At 35.4% G+C, this 25,754-nt stretch overlaps 1 protein-coding gene and 1 pseudogene across 1 annotated transcript in view; both read left to right on the top strand.

Moving 5' to 3' along the window:
* Positions 1-7,390: 7,390 nt before the first annotated feature.
* The window catches only part of TNNI3K (TNNI3 interacting kinase), a 314,577-nt gene continuing 296,213 nt past the window's right edge, over positions 7,391-25,754 (top strand). The window contains exons 1-2 of the mRNA XM_028102541.2: positions 7,391-7,430; positions 8,023-8,131. Of these exons, the coding sequence (XP_027958342.1) occupies positions 7,391-7,430; positions 8,023-8,131 (149 nt within the window). The remainder of the gene's footprint in view (positions 7,431-8,022; positions 8,132-25,754) is intronic.
* LOC114208360 (double homeobox protein A-like) lies at positions 15,983-16,937 on the top strand (annotated as a pseudogene).

Raw genomic sequence — 25,754 nt, 5'->3', positions numbered from 1 at the left:
AAAGGTTTTTAAACTGAGTTAAATCTAATTCACATTTTTTCACATTAGTATAGACCTCAAGTGACCAGAATTATGGAGTCAAGAGGCAAATCAGAGAACTAGATACAGTGAGAACAACAAGGAGAAGGTGGTCTAAATACTTTATGGAATTATAAAGGCTCCTCAGAGGTGCTGACATCTAAATTGAATTCTTAATAATAATATGATTTTTCATGGGAAGTATGGGCAAAAATAGTAGAGGCAGTCACTCTCCATATTACCAGACTGGGAAAGTACACAACCACAACTATAGTATAAAATGGATACAATACACTATTTTAAATGCAGTTAAATGCAGTGGTAACTTCTAAAAATGATTCTCCATGAAAACAAATTATCTTGAAATTCACAATTATAGTCTACTCTTGACAATCCATTTTAAGAAGGGGAGTAAAATTGTAAAGAAAACATGATGTAATTTGTTCAAAATTCTAATTGAAAACATTAATTTTATATATATTTATTAAATATATATATACACACATATATATATACACACACACACACACTTAGATTATTAAACTTGAATATTGAGTGGGAAGGGTATGTGTTGTTTGGGTACCAGTAAAGTAAGACACAAATCTATTAGGACATATGTTGACTATATAAAATTGGAAACTTGTGTTTATTATCAAAAGTATGCTGGCATTAGGATGTACTCAAACATTACTTGCTATAACAAGTCCCCTAATAATTATTTTTGGGGACAATAACCCTACAACAGGAAATCAGCTTGTGTGGCCCTATAAATTGTGACTTTCTGTTGATTCACCCAACCAAATATATTGATCCATTAATGGAGCTGTGAGTAAAAATTGACTTTTTATTTTATTTTTTAAAGATTTTATTTATTTATTTGAGAGAGAGCAAAATGAGAAAGAGAGCATGAGCGGGGGTTAGGGGCAGAAGCAGAGGGAGAAGCAGACTCCCTGCTGAGCAGGGAGCCTAACACAGGGCTTGATCCCAGAACCCTGGGATCATGACCTGAGCTGAACGCAGACAGTAAACTGACTGAGCCACCCAAACTGGTGCCCCCAAATTGACTTTTTTGTACCTCCAACAGTTTCACACTAATTTAACCATAGCACTCCTTTTTAATTTCTATTCAGGACATTCAAGATTATATGTATATGAAATTTCAGCTGTGAAGGGAGCCAGTCTAGTTCCACAACTATAGTATGAAATGGATAAAAAATGTTAAGTCAGTGTCAGTTCTGATTGGTGGGATGCTGAGCTGGGCAATGTGAACAGAACCGGGACTATGAACTTCTGAGTGCATGCCAAAGACTGATGCCATTTTGGGCACTGCTATGATATAGGACTGCAGGAGGATGTCATGAAAGTATATGGCATGATATCTGTTATCACCATTCTTCCACTAAGAAGATACCGGAAGAGATGCTTGGACAGACTACTGAGATTGTTTCTGCTTAGAGGGACTAAGCAAAGAACCGGTCATATGGAATCACTCTGCAGGCTTTCTAACAACCACATGTTTTATAAATCCACTTTTTGAACCTTTAAGTAATTTGTCCAACCTACAACAAATTAGTTTTCTATTCATTTTGAGGAATCGCCACAAGTGGATAATTGGTAAGTGAAAAGAAAACTAACTCAATGTAGATACAACTATATTTGTTTCCCTCCACTTTTTTTCTTTATTTGTTTGATCTTTAGAAGAGACTGGGTGCATTCAGAATGGTATGGCCATAGATTATTTGTTTGACTTTTAAATGACAAATCTCAGGTATGGAAGTGTTATGCCTAAAGATAATAATTACTTATTAATTGAACTATAATTATAACATAGTGTTATTTCCTTATCAGGCCAGTTGACTCAGGAAGGGTGTAAGAAGGAAAAAAGGAGAGTAGAAATGGCCTGTGTCATGAGGTTTATATTATTCTGATGGTTTTAATGCCCCAACAATATTTTTTTCTAAGTGGAATCTAGGCTTTATTATATGTATCTTCTTATTACCAATCATGTATATTTCTATCATGGGACAAATGTTTTATTGCAATTGCCTGTTTACTTGTCTCTCCCTGGCCCTCATGAGCTCTTTGTAGTGCTTAGCATAGTACATGCTTATTGAATGAATAAATGAATCAATCCACCAATAAAGAGCTGAACTGACAATTGAACGAAGCCCTATCAATTTGGAAGAGAAAGCTTTAGCCAATGACAGAGATGTGACTCATTACTATTTATTTAGATTCTTTGATAAATTTTACTTCATGTTTACCCAGCAACAAAGAAAGGCAAAGGAAAAATTAAGATCTTTGCATTTGCAGTCATAGTATATTGAAAACAAAAATAGTAATATACTATTTTCTTTCTTTAATATATCCTCACATTTTGAAATACTGAGAACACCTGTTTAAATTACTGTGAAATTGATTTTTTACCTTTACTTTCATTCTTATATATTCTCAAGTCCTATTCATTTTTGAGAATTAATCTAAGTATTACCTCAGCAATGTTCAGATTCATAATGGTTATTTATAGTTCCATCCAACATACTTTAGATATTCTAGTGGAAAAGAAAGGAAACTTGTTTAGTAAATAAGACTCTTACAAATTACGCTTCTTTAAAAGCAGTAATTTATGCTTAAAAGGAAATTGATCAAATAATTTCTAATTGAATAGTTTTATCTTAGACAATACACAAATTTTCTTTTAGAAAATTGTGTTTTAGCGTGCCTGGGTGGTTCAGTTGGTAAAACGACTGCTTTCAGCTCAGGTCATGATCCCCGAGTCCTGGGATCGAGTCCCACATCAGGCTCCCCCTGCTCTGCAGAGAGTCTGCTTCTCCCTTTCCCTCTGCCTGTCGCTCCCCCTGCTTGTGCTCTCTCTTTCTCTCTGTCAAATAAATAAAGAAAATCTTTAAAAAAAAAAAAGAAAATTTTGTTTTAACAGGAGAAATTTAATGTTTATTAAACACAAGGAAAAAGCCTAACTGTCTACCAATTAGTAATTCTGGGTTATTGTTTAAAGCAATGATTTCTTAATTGCTTGTCAACCAGATGTAATACATCAACAATCTAAACTTCCCTAAACTTTGGAACATATTAATAAGAACTCATTTACAGTGAAATAACAATTTAGGTTTTAAGTGTAAGTGAACTCAGACTCCTAAATTTGATAAGAATTGTTCCAAATGCATCAGTTTGATTTCATAGGATACATGTTCTTTATAATTTATTTTCAGAATCATAAAGGTAGAAATGTCAAGGTCAATTTTTGTATTTTTCATCTTGAAAGCATCCTTTTAAATATTTATGAAGAGACTAGTATGAAATATAAATAGCAGATGCACAAGTGTAGATTGGGATAAATAAATAATATGAACCCAAAATAAAGGAATTCAGAAAGAATGTAAATAGGCTTATTGAAAGAGTATTAGAACATATCTATCTATGTGTTGAAGTGGTCTGATAAATCAGTTGAAAAGATGGAGACATTAACATTAGATTTAGGCAATTCAATAGAACATGAAGGTTGGTCAAAAAAGGAATAGTTGAAGAACTAAGGTGTTTACTAAATCTACCCCGGCATTTTGAATGAAAAACAAGTGAAAGAAAAAAATACTTACTATGAGTTATATATTCTTTAGAGAAGGCTTTTCCTTATAAGTTAAAAATATTCCTTAAAAAGCTCAAATGGTCTTGGTAAGAAATTACTATTTTGGGTCTTATTTATTTTATATTTTCCCTTAATTTTTAAAAATTAATAGACTTTTCTGCTAAAGGTTTTACATTACAGGAAAATTGAGCAGAAAGTACAGAGAGTTTGCATATACTCTTTATTACCACCCCCCTCAGTCTCCCCTGTTATTGGCAACTTAAATTATTGTGGTACTTTTGTTATCATTGATGAACCAATATTGATATATTATTATTAACTAAAGTCCATAGTTAACATTTGTGTTGTATAATTCTATGGGTTTTTCCAAATGCATAAATGCCATGTATTCACCATTACAGTATCATACAGAATAATTTCACTAACCTAAAAAATCCTTGTTCACCTATTCATTCCTCCTCCTTCCCTGCTCCTCCAACAACCACTGATCTTTTTAGTGTCTCTGTAGTTTTGCCTTTTCCAAAATGTCATACAGTTGCAATCATATAGTATGTAGCCTTATCTAACTGATTGTTTTCACTTAGCAAAATTCATTTAAAATTCTTCTATGAATTTTCTTGGCTTGGTAACTCATTTTTCATTTATTGCTGAATAGATTTCCATTGCATGGATGTGTGTGTGTATGTGTGTGTGTGTGTGTGTAATTTGTTTATTCATTACCTATGAAAAGACATCTTGGTTACTTGCATTTTTGTGATTCACATGCACAGCCAAATCATCTGTTGCCCTAGTGATTACCAGAGGATAAAACTCTGAGAATCTGAACAATCTTCTTTTCTTCTTTACCACAATGTTTTCTTCTCCTCTTACATTGAATTCAAAGACACAAAAACCTTCAGGTAAGTAGGCACTTCACTTTAAGCAGCCTTAAAATGGTGCTCCTAAAAGTATGCCTCAGGTAGCATCTACCTGAGTGATTAGAATCACTAAGTGTGCATGTTGAATCCAGATTCGTTTGCCCTAGTACTGATCTACTGAACAAGAATTTCTAGGGAAGTAACCCTATTTCTTTTTTTTTTTACATAGCTCCTCAGGTGGCATCTACACTCACTAAAGTTTGAGAAGGTTGCCACTTTTGTAATTAGGTTGTGTTTTTGATAATAGATGAGATAACATGCTTTTTGAACTTTTGGAAGTCCAGAACTGGGAAGAGTAGAATTCAAGCTTGAGCATTTGGCCAACTTAACATAGAAAGAAGTAATTTTTACAGAAATATACTCAGTAGTGAGGAAAATATTTCCTGCCTCCATGTGGATTCCCTCCAACATCCCTTAGGAAAGAAAAGTAAGAGATGTTATCCTGGGTCATTTGCTTATTCCAGCCTTTTCTTCACCTTCCAGAAGGCATGCAGGAGGATTACTCCACTGCCCTCAACCCATGACCTAAACTCAAATTCATAAAGGTGACTTGTAGATATTGTTCCTTTGAAAGTAGGAAATTGTTATAGTTTAATAACATTTAATATTTTAGGTATTGGGATTACCATTTCCTGAATTTTTATGCTGTTATCCTACTTTTTTGGGGGGAAGGGGACAAAATTTATTGCTTCAGAGTAAAGCAAAATTCAGTTAAGTTGCTGACTGGATTTTCAAACTGATAGCACAAATTGTAGCTTTTGAAAATCAAAGCTTTCATTTGTAAGAGCCAGCCTTTCTGAAAGAATAAAAATATTTTTGAAAATCAAAAGGAAAAATGCTAAAAATTAATGCATCAAGTTTATATCCTAAACAGGAAATTGGAAAAATAATGCAAAATGATATAAGAACTAGTTTTTCCTTCAAGTGGTACAGGCAGTAAACACACACACACACACACACACACACACACACACACACACACACACTGGTGTAAGATTTGAGATAGTGGAGAGAGAAAAAGAAAGAAGATCAGGAAAAATAGATTTAGATGTCCTTAAGAAGGTCTGCAGTTCTTCCCATCCCTGACCCTCTGGATTCAAAGTATGGAAACCATGGATTGTTTTAGGGAAATCTGAGAGAAGGGAGAACTTGTGCCTTATTTCCCAAGGCTACACCTTGGGAGACTACAAGCCTCTTAAAGAAGACTACCCGGTATGGTGTTCAGGACTATACTGAATACTTGGTCTTCAATACCAAGCACTGAGGAAGTCAGGTGCCTGGACCAAGGAGCCTAAAGGCTGCATGTCTGGGGACAGCAAAGACTTTCTGATTTGAGGGGATGTGTGTCTCATAATTGCTAAGAGAAAGCAGGTGCAACTGGAGAGGTCTGGCCTTCAAACAAGGAAAATGCAGAATGCATAGAACAAGTAACCAGAGGCCCCTACAAAATAGCAGACAGCAAAAGCCATGGCAGCATATACTGGTGAGGAGAGATAAAGCAGAGTTTTATCTATGGGAGAACAGAAATGTCTATGAAGTCAAATTATCTACTTCTCTAGCTATATCTGATAGGTACGGAAGCCCTCCCTCTGGAGCTTAGATTACCTTTGCTGAGAAAAAGGTGTGGAGAATCCTAAATTTGCCTTAGCATGTACTTCAAAAAGACCAAACTGTTTGAATATTCAACTATAATAAATGTGAAATTCATACTTGTTACATTAAAACTATGTCCTCTGGAGGTGAATTTCAAGATCGAAATCTTTATCTTCTCGGTATAATTATATTATACAAAAGAAATACATAGTTAAAAATCAGATAACTTTTCTTTCTATGTTTTCCATTTTTTCTACATCATACCATGAGTTCATTTCTATCAGGAGAAATATGCATAGGCCAAGAGAAATGTCCCCCATGAAGTAAATGGAAGGTGAATGAAAGAAGAAGAATTGGAGACTTTAACAATAATAATATCTGGCTTGAACTTCAGAAATATATAGACCTAGAATTGATTCCAGACTCCTCCACCTACCAGTAAACCTGGGTTTTCTCATCCATTATATAGGAATAATATATACCCTGCAGAATCCTGCAACGTATGAGGTATAAATGACAAAATGTATATAAAGCACTCAGACTAGTATCATCACACAGGAAGCATTCAGTCTTATTCACAATCTTGTTCTTTTCATTCTTATTTTATGAATTGCCATTTATAGAACTCCATGTCTTAGATTTTATCTATGATGGTGTTCAACATAATCAACACATGGTAAAATTTAATCATAGTCTATGTTGAGAATTTCTTCTTATAATTTTGTACTTCTAATATAGGCAAAACTTACATTTATTTCTATTAGTAGCATGTCATAGGATGTGGGTTCCCATTATTTATATAAAGGATGAATTCTATCACCAGTCACTCTTTTCCAACTGGCATTACTTTAACTCAGGGGAAAATGATTAGAAAGAAGCTCTAGATAGTTTTAATAGCTGTTTGTGAACCTCAGGTGTAACTGAACCACTTTCTAGATTTACCTATTAAAGAAATGGCCCATGAAGCTATGCATGGGTAGATAATCAGTTGATGAAGGTAAATAATCCTATTGAAACATTTACTATTTATTTTTGATACCGCTGTTTTTAAACAGACTGATTAGTTCCCTTTATGATTTCACCCTTGAAAGCACAAAGTGTTTTGTTCTTTGTCATTGTTGCATGACATTCCATTTGGCAGTCAGCTTATTTTTAGCCAGACTATCAAAATATTTTTCAACTGGACTGTCATTGCACTTGAACTTGGAATCTTGTAACCTGAGGAACTGCACTGTGGAAAAGAAGAAACTTCTAACAAATGGGAAATTATAAATCTAGACCAACCCAAACTTGCACGGGTAATTATTCTTATATCCTTAAATGTAACATGGTTCAATAGTAGTTATAGATAATTAACACATCATTGGAGTAGCTGTTAATTTTTACATGGAGGATATGACAATGTATTATATGAAACTGTTGAGAAGATTATCTGAACTCAAATTATTTTTCTCTGAAAGATTTTTAGAGAAAACAGAAAATTTCTTACAAAAGTATATTCGTTGTTAGGTAAAATGTTTCTAGGAATACTGCTGAATATAGAGATTTTAGAATTATATCTTAAAAATCTAGTATTTGAAACCTAAAAACTTTTGTCTAGGAACTAGAGATTGATGTAATTATAATGCAATAAAATCAAATGAAATAAGTCAAATACATTCTTTTATGTAAATATATTATCCAATATCAAATAGGTTCTTAATTACTACAATTCAAAATGATTGCATTTTAGATATAAACATCTGTATTTTAAGCTTACAATCAGTAATTTAAATTCAGTATTGTAGAATGTAGAATAAAAACCTGAGTTTTAATTACTTGTATGTTATGATCTGTGTCTACAGTTTGCAAAGCAGCTATGAATCAGTCCTATTTGTTTTTCTTTACTAGATGAATGGAAGAAGAAAGTCAGTGAATCTTATGTTATTATAATAGAAAGATTAGAAGATGACCTGCGGATCAAAGAAAAAGAACTTGCAGAACTAAGGCACATATTTAGGTAAAGTTCTCAGAGTTATTAGTTCTTGTTATATGTATCTTTATTAATTATCTTGTTTTTAGATACATCTATATTTAAAAACACAACCCATAGAATCTCGGATGTTACCAGGCATGTTAAGCCTTAAAATATAAGGTTACCCCTTCTTGACCACTCATATAGCCCCTAAAATGCAAATATCTTATCTCCTTAAAAAATGACTTGCATGCTCCCATTGCTTACGTCTAAGAAGAGAGTCAAATAAGGGCTGACTTTTGAATACAAGCGGTTGCTGATCTGAATAATCTTCCCTGGAATTAGGTCTTTCTTGTAAGCCATGCCAGCAACAAAAAGCAAGATTTCTCTTCCCGAATGGTGGTAGAATATTGGCCATGTTGTTCTTTTTGAACTATTAGGGTAAGTCCAATTTTAACAAACCTTCTGGTCTCTCAACATTTAAAGGCTGTCCCTTAATGGAACTGAGTATCATTCTGCCCCTGAACAAGCATATAACACTGTGTAATACTGGCTTTAAGCCTTCAGTGGGTTTTGTATCATGATAACAAGAGAAAAATAATCTGGCATAGTCACAACCTCGGAAGACACAAAATGTTCAGAAAAGACCCTTATACACACAAGCAACCTCTGGAGAAATTGAATTTGGCATTGAGAAACTAGATGCATTTTGGAGGGTCAGTTTAAGTTAACTGTCTGACCGAGGAAAAGTCCCATGTAGGCCAATTAGCCATGTTGACTTTTACCTGCATTATTCATCTAATGTAGTCGTGACAAAGAATTTCCTCTATTTTACTTGGAAAACAGGTGTGAAACAATAAGCAAATGACATATTTTTCACAAAAACTTTCAGCTATAGTATACAAGGTTCACATAACTGGCAATTAAAGTTATCCATGTATAATATAGTTTATATGAAATTGTCAGTGGGTTAATAAGGCTTTTTCAAGTGATTAATTTATAATTTAGGAAATAGTTGATTCTCTGTGTTAATTTGGCCCCAAATGATAAATCAGCTTTGATACTAGTGATGAGATACCCTGGGCTGACTTTTGCAAGTACTTGAACATGATCAGTTATGGGAAAACATTTCAAATTCCTGTAAGAGATTTGACTGGCACTGATATAATAGATTTATACATATATATTTATTTTGTTGGAAAAAAGATACAAATATAAAACTTAATCATAAATCCTCTAGCTCTTATTGACTCAGATAAATATACTGAATGAAATGTGGTTAAACTAGAGAGATTTTCCTCAACTTCATAAAGTCAAAACCTCATTTATTAATTTATTTTTTTAATTTAAGAAGTACTGTGCAAATAAGTCAAGGCTAATTTAAATAGACATATCCTTTTAAGGATTAAGCTTAACAATGGGCTTGGGATGTAGGTCTTCTCTCATACTCAACAACAGACCGTTATTTTTACAGCTCTTTCTATAGCTGACTTTTCCTACATTTCCACTATATGAATAAATGTGACCTCCTTTTTACTAATTAGTATTGGGGTGAGAGGCAGGAAACAGTGTCAAGGACAATATAGTTCAGAATTTATTGTGCCAACTATATTCAAGTTGTTATTCGAGCCACATCAAATACAAGACATTAGGTAATTCTCACCATGACTCTGTGTGATAAATATGAATTCTGATGGGTGATAAACTGAGGACTAGAGACATAGTATCTTATCAAGATCATATTTTCAGTAAGTGCCAGAACTCTAATTTGTAGCAAGGCCAGCTGACTCTATAGAGAAAGGTCTTCCTATTACACCCTGCTTCCTGCTCCAGGAGTTCATAATCTGATTTAGGGGGAAAACATATATAAATAACTCACAAAAGACAGTCTATGACAAGTGCCAAATGGAAAGAAAAATGAAATGGTTTCAAACACAAAAAAAGATTTGGAGGTCTTTATTTATTCATCCATTTTAAAAAGCATTCCAGATAAAAGGCATAGTTAAGTAAAGATATATAGGCAAGAATGGATGAGTACCATGGAAAGTCTAGAGAAGTCAAGAAAAACTAATGTCTTGACCGTTTTATCTAAGTTGAATAAGAAAGTTATGTCAGTCAGCATAACAGTTTTACAGTGATACAAAAATAGTTTTAAACCCAGTTTCTTTTATTTACAAACTATGTATCCTTGGATATATTATTTAATCTCATTGAGCCTCGTTTCCATTTGTAAAATGAGGTTAATAATAATGACCTCACAGGATATTTGCAAAATGATGTCAATTAAATATTGAGTTGAGGGCCTAACACACAGTAGGCATGGAATAATTGGAGGTTTCTATTATGGTTGGATAAATAAGGGCAGTAAGAAAGACTGAAGACTTTATTATCTAGTGTAAGTAACAAATAGTTTATTAAAAAGTTAGAAAGTAAGAAAGTTAGGGTTAAATGTTTTAATATGAAAATATTAAATGTCTTAATATGTTTTCAAAAGTAAAAATGTATGAGTACTTTCTTTATGGCATTCAAGGTAGATAATAAATCCATTAATTAAAAGAGATTTTCCACACCATTTTGTGCCAAGGCTTCTGTTAGCTCACATACATAATCTCCTGGTATAACTTTCACCCACAATACAGCATACAGGGAGACGGTACTAAATTTTAAAAAGATAAACGGAACTAAACCGTTATGTTTCTTATGCCAATTTATAGCAGCTTTGGGATAAAAGCTTGGTAGAGTAATGAAGGGGAAAGGAATTGGAATGTTTTCTCATCTTCCACAATAAAGTTGCATTCACTCATAACTTTGGACATTTGTTGAGATAATAGATGGAAGATAGGAAGAGATGAAGAAAAAGAGAAGGCAGAAGAAGGAAAGACAGAAGTGGTACATTGGAATACCATTGTCTGTATTTCCTCCTCTGTGCTTTCTCTAATCTTTTTGTTTATCAATATAATAGCACTCACTACATGGTGTTGTCTTTATCCATTTACAATTCTTTCTAACCACTAGTATATGTGTTCACTAAAGGCAGCTTCTTTGTCTTATTTAGATTTATTTATATTTGTGTTTATTTGTAATACCTATTAGTATAGCACTTGAAAGGAAAAAAACTAACAACTTAGTGCCTACCATATTTTAGTCATGCTACTAGGTATTTTAATTTTCATTAGCTCATACAATCCTAACTGTATATATGTAAAGTGTTTTAGCACAATGATTGGCACATGGTAAATGCTCAAAAGTTTTAGTTAAAAACTAATCATCATTGTTTATGTTAACAACTTCTGAGGTAGGCATTTGTTGCAATTGCCATTTTATACTTAAAGAAAATGAGGCAATCAAATTAAATTGGCTTGAAAAAGGATAAACAATTGTATGATTGTACTGGGATTGTATCCACTTGTATTTAATTTCAAAATGTGTAATCTTCATGATCTTTGTTCTCAACCTGGGAGGGGGGAACAAATTATCTTCGAAATATCTTCAAATTATCTTCGAAATATTTTTATTTTCCCTATACCACTCCACAATTTTGCTATATCCTGTGTATTAGAACTACCCCTGGGGGTGGGAGTAGAAGAATATATTTTAGTCCCCCACCCCTACCCCTGGTGAAACATGTACCTCAGCCACGATCTTTGAACACCACTCACATGATGGCCCTCCACATGTAACTTTTAAAAGCTTTTTGATTAAATTATTTTGTTTCAATATGTTTTTAAGTCATTAGAAATTTTAGAACTGTATTGTGCTAATTTAATTGTCAGAGCTACTCTTTATCTTCTTAATCTGCAATATGAAATTTGACATCACTGAGGAGGTTCCAGAGAAGTTATATTGTTTCAATGCCATGCTATTTCAGCAATAATCAAAATAACCCTATTTTTTTTCTCATTTTAAATCTTATTTTGTCATTGAATTGATAATAATATTCCACTTTGAGATTGATTAGGTTTAATAAATAAACTAAAATAGAAGAATGCTCTGTTTCATGGGCAAGCAGTTATAATATTTGCATGCTAAAAATGTACAGAGGGGGAGGGAAGAGAGAAAAAGTATATATGCCCTTCCTACTCATTTTCTCCCTGAAAAGTTCCTCTGGGCGCAGCTGCAGTCCACCATACCTATCCTCCAAATGAAATATCTTCCAAAATTCTACTTTTTCAAAGCCATAACCAATTATGAAATTTAGCTATTATAAAATGAATAGCTCCAGAAACATGGCAGGCTGACCTTATCTAAAATAGTGAAATTCTGCATCAAGTTGAGAAGTAGAATATTGAGGGGGGACATGTCATCTTATAAAATTAAAATAGTGTGAAAGTATTATTTGGCATGTTTGGTTAGTGCATTGTGCTAATTAGCAATGAAACCAAAACAAACCACCACAGCAACAGAAAGACAATTCACATTGCCCCAAGACTGCCTACCTTTTTATTTCTTTTCTTGCTTGTCTAAGTAAAACCAGTTATGGATAATAATTGTACAATAATAGCTTGTGAAAACCTTATGAAGCAGCTTGATCTCAATCTCTCTGTCTTTCAGTCTCTCTCTCCCTCTAGCTTGCTACCTCACTAGCTCTCACTACCTCTCCTCTATTCTTCCCTCCCATCCCATACTGCCTCTGTCTTCCCTTTCTGCTTCTGATCTCCCTTCTCAAATGCAAGGCAAAATTATAAAATTGTTAAAATAATCAATATAATAATCAATATCAGTGCTTTATTAAAAATAATTATTATAGCTAATGTTTATAAAACTCTTACAAGATCTAAGCCTCACAATAAATTATTATTGTCTCAATTTTATCATCCTTAGCTATTCTTGCTCTATCGGCCAACATATTTCAGCAATCATTTATTGTATAATGAATGAATAAATATACTTCATGTTGTTAGTTTTCCTGATTGGATCTGTATGATATTGGACAAATACATTTCTGGGTATTTCCTGGGGATATACCTTGGGAATAGATCTTATTGATGGTTTTTTTGTTTCTGTTGTTTGGTGGGACAGGAATCAGAAACAGCCACAAGAACTACCTAAGAAGTTACAAGGGGGAGGAGTTAAGATGGTAGAGAAGTGGGGGAACTAGGGGCTTTCCTCCTCTCTTGAATACAGCTGTATTGAGGTCAGATCACTTGGAACACCCAGGAAATAGATCTGAGGATTTTTAGGAGGATTTCTACGATTGGAGGAAGACAACATGGCAGGTGCAAGGTGTGTGGAAGTGAACTGGGGAAGAGGAAAACTGCCATGCTGCAGACGGAGGGAACCCTTTCCGCAGGAGAGAAAGGGGACAGAGGTCGAGAGGGGTTGAGAGAGTGTGGCTTTGGGTTTGCACAAGAAGAAAACCTCTCAGACCACAGCCTGGGGAGTTGGGGGACCTGGGTGGTGCAGGTTTTTTGCAAACAGTGAATATAGCTCAGATTCTGAGCTTTTGGAAGTGTGTGACTTTTGCGGAGAGTAGCTGTAGCTTGTGCTCCTGGAGAGAACAGCTCTGGCCCAGGAGCATGCACAAAGCGGAGTAGGGATCTCAGAGGTCGAACTGGGAGAGATTGCTCCCGTTCCTGGAGTACATTTGGAAGAGGGTATATATCCTCTCCAAGGACAAAAGACACTGCAGGCACCAGCAAATGGCCTTTCATCGGCAGCAAACAAAAGTGTGCACAGAGGCTAGATAACCTGGTTGCTGCTTTTCATGTTGCCAAAACATAGAATCCGCACACTGCACAGGTGGGGAACTTTTTTGGGGACAAAGAGCACTAGTCAGAGAGCCGCAAGCCTCTAATCCAGAAGAGGAAGCAGACCAGAGTGGTGCCACTACTTTAAGATTTGGACTTTTGTATCCCAGCGGCGCCAGCAGAATAGCTGGGCGCCATGCATGCTGATGGCCCTCACGTTTCCGTGAGGACTTCCTGAACAGCAGGGGGTGTGAGAGCCCCCAACCAAAAGGAGAGAGTGGGATGTTGCCATTTTACCCCCACTACCAACACAGCCTGGCAGCAGAGAACAACACAGAGTCCCCTAGGGCAGGTGGGAGCGGCTTTCATCAAACCCCACCCACCCTGTGCTTGGAAAGTGCTTTTTTTTTCTTTTTTTTTTTTTAAATTGAGGAAGGGACTAACTGAGCCAGCGCAGTAGGCGTCTCCTGGAGAAGAGCAACTCAGGCAGCACACCACATGCACCAAGTGTACTGAGTATACAGTGCCTCACAGCGTCCCCTTCAGTTCTGCTGGAAATAAGACCAGGCTATATATGTATATATATATATATATATTTTTTTTTTTTTTTTCCTCTTACTCTTTTTTTTTTTCCTCTGGAATCAGACTTACAGTTTGTTTTGGTTTGTGAGTTTGTTTTTCCATTTCCTTTCTCTCTCTTTTTTTTTTTTTTGGTTTTTGTTTTTGTTTTTCTTTTTTGGATTAGGCTTCTTTCTTTTCTTTTTTTTTCTTTTTAGGGCCGCCTGGGTGGCTCAGTGGGTTAAGCATCTGCCTTCGGCTCAGGTCATGATCCCAGGGTCCTGGGATTGAGCCCCACATCAGGCTCCTTGCTCAGCAGGGGCCTGCTTCTCCCTCTGCCTGCCGCTCCCCCTGCTTGTGCTCTCTCTCTCTCTGTCAAATAAATAAATTAATTTTTTAAAAAAGCCAGAACACAATAGCAGAATGCACACAGCATACACCAGAAACACTTCCCAAAGTGCCAGGCCCTGGAGAAAGTATGACCTCTTTTTAATATATCATTACTCCGGGGCACCTGAGGGGCTCAGCTGTTAAGCGTCTGCCCTCGGCTCAGGTCAGGACCTGGGATCGAGACCCACATCCGGCTCCCTGATCAGCGGGAAGCCTGCTTCTCCCTCTCCCACTCCCCCTGCTTGTGTTCCCTCTCTTGCTATGTCTCTGTCAAATAAATAAATAAATAAAATCCTTAAAAAAATTTTTATCATTACTCTGAGATGCAAAAAACAAAGAAGCTTTCATAACACGCAAAAGATAGAAAATTAGCCAAAATGAAAAGACAGAGGAATTCTCTCCGAAAGAAAAGTCAGGAAGATACCACAGCCAGGGACTTGCTCAAAGCAGATATAAGCAATATATCTAAACAAGAATTTAGATCAACAGTTATAAAACTACTAGCTGGTCTTTAAAAAAAAAATCATTGAAGACACCAGATAACCCTTGCTGCAGAGGTAAAAGACCTAAAAACTGGTCAGGCTGAAATAAAAAATGCTATAGCTGAGATGAAAAACAGACTGGATATAATCACTACAAGGAATGAAGAAGCAGAGGAGAGGACAGGTGTTATAGAAGATGAAATTATGGAAAATAATGAAGCTGAAAAGAAAAGGGAAAGAAAACCATTAGATCACCAAGGTAGACTTAGGGAACTCAGTGATTCCATAAAGCAAAATAATATCCATATCATAGGAGTCCCAGAAGAAGAAGAGTGGGAAAGGGAGGCAGAAAGTTTATTTGAATTAATTATAGCTGAGAACTTCCCTAATCTGGGGAAGGAAACAGGCATTCAAGTCCAAGAGGCAAGAGAACTCCCCTCAAAATCAACAAAAACAGACATAGTGAAATCAACAAAACTACAACATATTATAGTGAAACTAGCAAAATATAAAAAAAAAAAAAAAAGAGAGAGAGAGAGAATCCTGAAAGCAGCTTGGGAGAAAAGATCCTTAACCTGCAAGGGTAGACATGTAAGGCTAGCAACAACACTGTCCATAGATACCTGGCAGGCCAGAAATGATTGGCATCATATATTCAACATCTAAAGTGGGAAAAATATATAGCCAAGAATTTATTCAGCAAGGTTGTCATTCAGAATAGAAGGGGAGATTAAAAGTTTCCAAGACAGGATCCTTAGACTTCAGAACTCTCTTCCAACATGGCCCAAGACAACTCTCCAAACAAGACCATAACAATGAATCAGAGACGCAGCCGCACAAAATTCACAGAAGATTAATTGAAAATCCTCATCAAGGCATTTGACCAAAATCCTTACCCAGGTTATGCTACCAAACAAAGACTTGCTTTAGAAATCAACACTGATGAGTCCAGAATCCAGATTTGGTTTCAGAATCGAAGAGCTAGGCACCAGTGCCAGAAAAAATCAGAACCCGATGAGGACTTAGAATCAAGTCAAGACCAAGATCACTCTGAAGAGGAGATTCAAAGTAGAGAAGACAGACGGTGTCGTACCAGCTATACTTCTTCGCAATTACACACCCTCATCAGGGCATTTATGAACAACCCTTATCCTGGCATTGATACCAGAGAGCAACTTGCTAAAGAAATTGGCATTCCAGAGTCAAGAGTCCAAATTTGGTTTCAAAATTGGAGATCCAGATTCCATGTCCAGAGAAAAAGAGAACCTGATGATCAAGACTCAGAACAGAGACAAGACCAGGAACAGGATCTCTGGGATGAGAGAGTTCAAGAGAGAGAGAGGGAGAGTGCACAAAGAGAGGGAGCGGCAGACAGAGGGAGAAGCAGACTCTCTGCTGACCAAGGAGCCCAACGCGGGACTCGATCCTAGTACCCTGGGATCATGACCTGAGCCAAAGGCAGACACTTAATGACTGAGCCACCTAGGTGCCCCTATATTTATCATTTCTAAGTGACCTATGCCTTGACTTGCTTGTTTTATAAATAATCTTAAGTGACTTTCTGGAGACCCCCTCAGGGGCTGCATTCTTTAGGCAGTATTTTCTTTTTTAATAATTAAATGTAATTGTAGTAAAATAAATAGAACATAAAATGTACTATCACAACCAATGTACAGTTCCATGGTATTAATTACATGTATGTTTTTCAACCAGCGCCACCATCCAACTCCATAATTGTTTTCCCCTTGCAAAACTAAAACTCTATACTGCAAAACAAAAACTTCCCATCTCCCTTCACCTCAACCTGTGGTAACCACCATTCTACTTTCTTTCTCTATGAATTTGACTATTCTAGGTATCTCATATAAATAGAATCATACAAAAAAAAAAAGTTTCCAAGACACACAAAAACTAAAGGAGTTTGTGAACACTAAACCAGCCCTGTAAGAAATATTAAAGGGGACCCTTTGAGTGGAAAGAGAGAACAAAAGTAACAAAGACTAGAAAGGAACAGAGACAATCTATAGGAACAGCAACTTTATAGGTAATACAATGGCACTAAATTCATATCTTTTCATAATTACTCTGAATGTAAATGGACTAAATGCTCCAACAAAAGACAGGTTATCAGAATGAATGAAAAAACAAGACCCATCATTATGCTGCTTATAAAAGACTCATTTTAGACTCAAAGACACCTCCAGATTGAAAGTGAGGGGTGGAGAACCATCTCTCATGCTAATGGACATCAAAAGAAAGCCAGAGTAGCCATCCTTATATCAGACAAACTAGACTTTAAAACAAAAACTGTAATAAGAGATGAAGAAGGACACTATATCATAATAAAAGGGTCTATCCAACAAGAAGATTTAACAACTGTAAATACTTATGCCCCTAAATTGGGAGCAGCCAAATATATATAAATCAATTAATAACAAACCTAAAGAAATTAATTGATAACAATACAATAGTAGTAGGGAAATTTAACACCCAACTCATAGCAATGGACAGATCTTCTAAGCAGAAGATCAACAAAGAAACAAGGGCTTTGAATGGCACACTAGACCAGATGGAGTTAATAAATATATTCAGAACATTTAAGCAGCAGAATACAAATTCTTTTTGAGTGAACATGGAACATTCTCCAGTAGAAATCATGTACTGGGTCACAAATCAGGATGCAACCAGGTATAAAAAAGATGGAGATCATATTATGCATATTTTTAGACCACAGTGCTATGAAACAAAGTCAACCACAAGAAAAAATTTGGAAAGGCCACAAATAAAAGGAGGTTAAAGAATATCCTACTAAAGAATGAATGGGGGACTCCTGAGTGTCTCAGTCAACTAGTTAAGCATCTGCCTTCAGCTCAGTTCATGATCTCAGAGTCCTGGGATGGAGCCCTGAAATGGGGCTCCCTGCTCAGTGGGGATCCTGCTTCTCCCTCTCCATCTGCTGTCCCCCCTGCTTGTGCTCTCTTGCTCTCTCTCTAGTGCTCTTTCTCTCAAATAAATAAATAAAATCTTAAAAAAAGAGAAAAGAATGAATGGGCCAACGAGGAAATTAAAGAAGAAATTTTAAAAAAATTCATGGAAGAAAATGAAAATGAAAACACAAAAGTTCAAAATTTGGGGGATGCAGAGAAGGTGGTGTTAAGAGGGAAGTATATAGCAACATAGGCATTCCTCAAGAAGCAAGAAAAGTGTCAAATACATAACCTAACCTTACACCTAAAGGAGCTGGAAAAAGAACAGTAAATGAAGCCTATATCCAGAGAGGGGAAACAATGTAGATTAGAGCAGAAATCAATGATATAGAAATCAAATAAACAGTAAGACCGATCAATGAAACTAGGAGCCAGTTCATTAAATAATTAAGAAGATTGCTAAATCCCTATCCAGACTTATCAAAAAGAAAAGAGAATGGAACCAAATAAAATCATGAATGAAAGAGGAGAGATCACAACAAACACTGAAGAAATACAAACAATTGTAAGAGAATATTATGAGCATTTATAGGCAAACAAATTAGGCACTCTGGAAGAAATGGATAAATTCCTAGAAACATATAAGTTACCAAAACGGAAACAGGAAGAAATAGAAAATCTGACAGACCCATAACCAGCAAAGAAATTGAGTCAATAATCAAAAATCTCCCAACAAACAAAAGTCCAGGGCCAGATAGCTTCCCAGGGGAATTCTACCAGACATTTAAAGAATTAATACCTATGCTTCTGAAATTTCCAAAAAATAGAAATGGAAGGAAAACTTCCAAACTCATTTTATGAGGCCAGAATTAGCTTGATTCCAAAACTAGGTAAAAACCTAACAAGGAGAATTACAGACCAACATCCCTGATGAACACAGATGCAAAAATTCTCAACAAGATACTAGCTAATTGGATCCAATGGTACATTAAAAGGATTATTCACCATGAACAAGAAGGATTTATTCAAGGGCTGCAAGGGTGGTTCAACATCCGCAAATCAATCAGTGTGATACACCACGTTAATAAAAGAAAGGATAAGAACCATATGATCCTCTCAATAGATGCAGAAAAAGCATTTGACAAAATACAGCATTCCTTCTTGATAATAACCCTCAACAAAGTAGGTATAGAGGGAACATACCTCAACTTCCTAAAGACCATACATGAAAGACCCATATCTAATATTATCTCAATGGGGAAAAATTGAGAGCTTTTCCCCTAAAGTCAGGAAAACAACAGGGATATCCACACTCACCACTGTTGTTCAACCTAGTACTGGAAATCCTCACCTCAGCAATCAGACAACAAAAAAGAAATAAAAGGCATCGAAATCAGTAAAGTAGAAGTCAAACTTTCACTCTTCATAGATAACATGATACTCTCTGCGGAAAATGCAAAAGACTCCAAAAAAAAAATTGCTAGAACGTATACAGGAATTCAGCAAAGTCACAGGATATAAAATCAACACACAGAAGTCCTTTGCATTTCTATACACCAACAATGAAGCAGCAGAAAGAGAAATCAATGAATTGATCCCATTTACTATTGCACCAAAAACCATAAGATACCTAGGAACAAACCTAACCAAAGATATAAAAGATCTGTATGCTGAAAACTATAGAACTGTTATGAAAGAAATTGAGGAAGAAACAAAAAAATGGGAAAACACTCCATGCTCATTGATTGGAACAAATATTCTTAAAATGTCTATACTACCCAAAGTAATCTACACATTCAATGCAATCCCTATCAAAATAACACCAGCATTTTTCACAGAGCTAGAACAAAAAATTCTAAAATTTGTACGAAACCAGAAAAGACCCCAAATAACCAAAGTTAGAACAAAGAATTCTAAAATTTGTACGGAACCAGAAAAAAACCCAAATAACCAAAGTAATGTTGAAAAAGAAAACCAAACCTGAGGGCATCACAATTCTGGTCTTCAAGCTGTATTTTACAGCTGTCATCATCAAGACAATGTGGTACTGGCAAAAAAACAGACACATTGGTCAATGGAACAGAATAGAGAACCCAGAAATTAACTCTCAACTCTGGTCAACTAATCTTTGACAAAACAGGAAAGAATATCCAGTGGGAAAAAGACAGTGTCTTCAACAAATGGTGTTGGAAAAACTGGACATCCACATGCAGAAGAATGAAACTGGACCACTTTCTTACACCACACAAAAAAATTAATTCAAAATGGATGAAAGACTTAAATTTAAGGCAGAAATCCATCAAAATCCTAGAGGAGAACACAGGCAACAACCTCTTTGATCCTGGCCACAGGACTTCTTTCTAGACACGTCTCAGGAGGCAAGTAAAACAAACAAACAAACAGAACTATTGGGACTTCATCAGGAGAAAAAGCTTTTGCACAGCAAAGGAAACAATGAATAAAACTAAAAGGCAGCCAATGGAAGGGGAGAAGATATTTGTAAATGACATATTAAATAAAGGGTTAGTATCCAAAATCTATAATGAACTTGTCAAACTCAATACCCCAAAATAAAAAATCCTGTCAAGAAATGGGCAGAAGATATGAACAGACATTTCTCCAAAGAATACATACAAATGGCTAACAGACACATAAAAAAAATGCTGAACAACACTTATCAGCAGGAAATACAAATCAAAATCCCTATGGAATACCACCTCACACCGGTCAGAATGGCTAAAATTAACAATTTGGGAAACACATGTTGGTAAGGATGCAGAGAAAGGGAAACCCTCCTACACTGTTGGTGGGAATGCAACTGGTGCAGCCACTCTGGAAAACAATATGGAGTTCCTCAAGAGGTTAAAAATAGAGCTACCCTACAACCAGCAATTGCACTACTAGGTATTTATCCAAAAGATACAAAAACAGTGATTCGAAGGGGCACATGCACCCCAATGTTTATAGCACCACTTTCCACAATAGCCAAAATATGGAAAGAGCCCAGATGTCCATTGACTGATGAATGAATATGTTACTCAGCCATAAAAAAGAATGAAATCTTGCCATTTGCAATGCTGTGGATGGAACTAGAATGTATTATGCTAAGCGAAATGTCAGAGAGACAAATACCAAATGATTTCACTCGTTTGTGGAATTTAAGAAACAAAAGAGATGAACATAGGGGAAGGGAAGGAAAATAAAATAAGATAAAAGCAGAGAGGGAGACAAACAATAAGAGACTCAACTATAGAGAACAAACTGACGATTGCTGGAGCAGAGGTGGGTGGGGGAATGGGGTAATTGGGTGATGGGCATTAAGAAGGACACTTGATGTAATGAGACTTGGGTGTTATAGGCAACTGATGAATCACAAAATTCTACTCCTGAAATTAATAATACACTATATGTTAACTATCTTGAAATTAAATAAAACAAAAACACACACAAAAAAAGAATTTACAATCAACCATTTGAAACTAAATTATCAATTTGGGAAACTAGATGATCTAAAGCAAATCCTCTTCTTCTTTCTATCTTCTTGGTCTTTCCCTAAATTTCAGCAAATGAATTAATTTAAAAAATGCATCTACCTATCAGAATATTTTGGACATTGGTATGTTATTTTTGGCCAACTGTTCAAATGTTACATTTTTATTAGTTTCCATTTGTGGTCATGTCAAATATTTTCTTGAAAGGATGAGGTCATGAGAAAGAAATTTAATTGGATCACAAAACTGCATACTTTTCTGTATAAAAGATAAAGGCTAAGAAAAGAGTTCATTATGCTACAAGAAAGAAAGTAAACTTTGGGTACCAGACTACCATTTTTAATGATTAAAGACAGAATTTACTGTTAGAAATATATTCATAATAGTGACTTCATTTTAATTAGGAACTTCATCCATACCTCAGCAAACACTATGAACTCATTAGGATATGTTAAGTTACAGTATGGCATGGCAGGTGATGAAAAATGTAAGGGGAAATTAAAAAATAAATTGAGCTTAGGGTATTAGATTACATAAGTGATGTTCAATTGACAGGGAATTTGACATACACAGTTCCTTTAGAAGAGGCAGAAGAAGAGAATATGAAATATCTCTCCTAGGAATGATTGCATTAAAACCTTGAATATTTTGATTACATGTTTCAAAACAGAAACATTTGACTAGAAGTTAATGGGAAGTAAGAATTAGGATTCAAATATAGCCCCAAAGTAACTCTCACTTAAAAAACTACATTCCAGTTATTAAAGTTAACATAAAAATTGTACTATTAAAATTGCACTTGACTGCCAAATATTGTGGGAGCCTATTCTCAGTTGATTCATTTTGTTGCCATTAATAGAAGCATGAGTTCAAGGAGGATATAATTCAAGAGAAGAACAAAAACAACAGACAATAGCGTTGTTTTGAGCAAGGAGCTCTTTAGGACTGTATATCGAGTCACGTATGAATGGTCAAGTCTACTTTAAGATTCAGTGAGTTAAGAATTGATTGTTGAACAAAAAGTCACTAATATAATTCATGCTTTCAATTTTACTTATGTAAACAATAGTTATTCATTTAGGGTTATTCTTATTTTAAATAAAGCCATAAACTTTATCATCTTATATTTTCTGTTTATTTAGTGTTTACTTTCTTTGCAAAGCTGATCGGGGCATGAGAAATCAGGACTAATACTGAGGTCAATTGCAGAATTCTATCTAGCATGCATTTTTCCAGGACTAATGCACTTAAAGGATCCAGGACACAGTGAGCAATTTTATATCAAGCAGACTGTTGAGAACATGGTAAGATGATTATTAAGAACAGAGATGGAGCACAAAGTTGGTGTTTAGTAGGTGTTGCGACAGACTGATTGAATGCATCATCAAAGTTACATCATGGAATAAGAAAGCAATTGAGTCTATCGTCTCATAAAACCTTTCAGTGCAACTGTTTCTCCCCCCCTTTGGATTTTTAAGATCCCCTCTTTTTTCCTCCTTTGTTAAGTTAATATCTCCAGTGTTGAAGGTAGCCTTCCCATGATGCCCCTGGATTTACATTACAAAATTGTGATTCTAGTAGTTGCTCTGAGTCACTGACAGGTACTATGTGTCACAACATCCAAGTTGGTAGTCTTTTTAAAAGCATGTGAAGACAAGGTCAGACATTTTCTAGGAGCCTGAATGAGAGTCACCATGAGCATAAAATACATCTATAGAATTCTCAAAGTCAGGAAATTTTACAGGTTATCAAATGTGAGAGATTGAGGAAGGTCAAACTTGGTTTGAAAATTGTGCTAAAATTCTCCCAAGATTTAGACTATGCAGGGGAAGTTGTACACTCAGTGACCTTGTTAACAATAGTAATAATAATAAAATAACCATTTATTGATAACATATGTGCTAGGTACTACAGTAAGCCCTAACCTCATGTATTCTTCACAACAATATAATCTCTATGCATTATTTTAATCATTTCATAACTGAAGAAATTACAGCTTGAAGAGGTTTAATAACGTGTCCAAATTGGAGGGGAGAAAAAAAACTACTTAAGAGGCAGAAGCAGGATAGGATTTCAATCCTCATATAAATACAAGGCCCAAACTTTTAAGGATTACCTACACTGCTGAAATTATTTTCCACTTTTAAAACACCAAAACATGGCAGATATTGCTGTATAATATTAGAAATACATTGAAAAACTAATTTTCTCAAGGGTTTATTGCTACAGAGGAGCTCCCAATCCTTTTCTTCTTTCTGCGTTTGCCATTAAGTTCATTATAGTTAGCTCAAAAGATACTTCCTTCCCTGTTCTTTTAGGCTGAAGGTTATATATTTCTTTACATTTAACAGAAGGCTTCCCTTTCCTTCCCCACCGAATACTTTGTTTTCTGTCTTTTGATCTTATTGTGTGTTTTCATTGCTGGATAATGGAAGGACCAGGAAAGAAAAGCCAGTGCAGCTCAGAGTTTCTAAATCATTGTCAATCAACATCTTCAATGGTTAGTCACAGTTTCCTTCCCTTTTTATTTATGGACACTGATTTCCTACAAACTTTAAGAGAAAAATCCCAACCACCTAGGTTTAAAAGCAGAGTTCAGCTCTTCAGAAAACGTGTACTATTTGAAATCATAACCACAGAGAAGACCTCTGTGAATGCACTTGTAAGTCTGGGCTGCTGAGTGCACTTTGTTTAGTACTACCTATTAATTTTAATTTCTGCAAGACATCTATAATACAATTGGCTTTAAGAGTTAAGAAGCCTGGCTCAGGCAAAGGCCACACATTTCCAAGAACCATGTTATTTTGTGAAGTTCCTGCACATACCATAAAATAGGTATACCATTTACAATTAGGTTCATTTTAAACAGACATTTAAAACAGTAGTATTTTCATCAGAAATATTTTTTTGGCATCATTCATTGAACTGGGGGAAAGCGCAGATAGGAGTGAGTTAAACTCTTAGCTATTTTTCCCTGAAATCCTTGTCTCCTTGCTCTATTATTAACATTTGTAAAGATGACTCTGAGTTTATTGTACTTCTACATATAGCATTCCAAAGCAAGTTGAGGTATATTTCTCAATATGAATAAGCATGTCTGTGGACTTTGCAGCTGGGAAGTTGAACATGCAAAGCAAGAAGGTTATGAGGATGGGGATATTCTAGAATATTCTATGAAAACAAACCACTGGGCTTGCCATTGCTAATTAAAGTTTTCACTGAGATCCTTCAATGTCTCTAGATTTAGAGATTTTCTGTTTTTAGCAGCACCCTGGAAATAGCACCTTTTCTTTTCTATTTTAAATATTCCAGTAGCTTTTGAAGTGCTTAACTGGGTGCCTTGATGATAATGTCCTGAATTTATTGTACCTTTCAAGTGTAAGTACTTTACAAATGATATGGAAGTCTCCCTCACCAAAGAGGATGCTATCTCGCTAAAGCTGCTGGAGATTTAAATAGGCAGGAAGCTGCTTGAAATTGACCTGGAAGGCCAAGGATATGATCTCATTTCTACCGAAAAATGCCCTGGGAATACCAACAACTTCAAGAGGTCAAGAATTTTAGCTTTACATTCCTTTTCCAAGACTACCTTTGGCTGTCTAGGGCCCTCCTGGGGCAGTGGTCTTTGTTCAGACAAAGGCAAGGATTTTACTAATTGAATCACTAACACTACTCCTCTCCAGGGATTGTATCATAGTAAGGATCAGAGTTTAGACCTCCTTTATCTGTGAAATCTGACCCTGTCAGAGTACAAAGAAACTTTGCTTCAGGCAGAATCTGTAAAACATTGGGATTATATTCTTCTCTCCAATCTCTTATCAAATGCTACTTTTTTTTTCTTTTTGGAGGGAATTTCTTGACTTTCTCCATAAATACGATGTGAAATTTTGAATGTGAATGAGTTTACTTTCAAATGTCTGTTTTCTATTTCTCTTATACAGAAATTTTAATTCATAAAGTTTCCTTGAAAAGTTCAAATTATACATAGAACACAAAACTGCTTAACAGTCCTTAATTTAAACTTCTCTCTCTAACTTTCATATTATTTTCTCTTGACTTTAAGTATTCTTCATATGGATGCATATTCAAAATTCTTTTTCTAGGTGCCACAAAATCCTAGAAAAGACATACTT

Source organism: Eumetopias jubatus, unplaced genomic scaffold (genome assembly GCF_037043125.1).
Source record: "Eumetopias jubatus isolate StellerSeaLion01/CBP00866 unplaced genomic scaffold, mEumJub1_p1.0 scaffold_4, whole genome shotgun sequence".
Lineage (NCBI taxonomy): Eukaryota > Metazoa > Chordata > Mammalia > Carnivora > Otariidae > Eumetopias > Eumetopias jubatus.
Note: the sequence above shows the minus strand (reverse complement) of the source record. Positions and strands in the feature narration are given on the sequence as shown.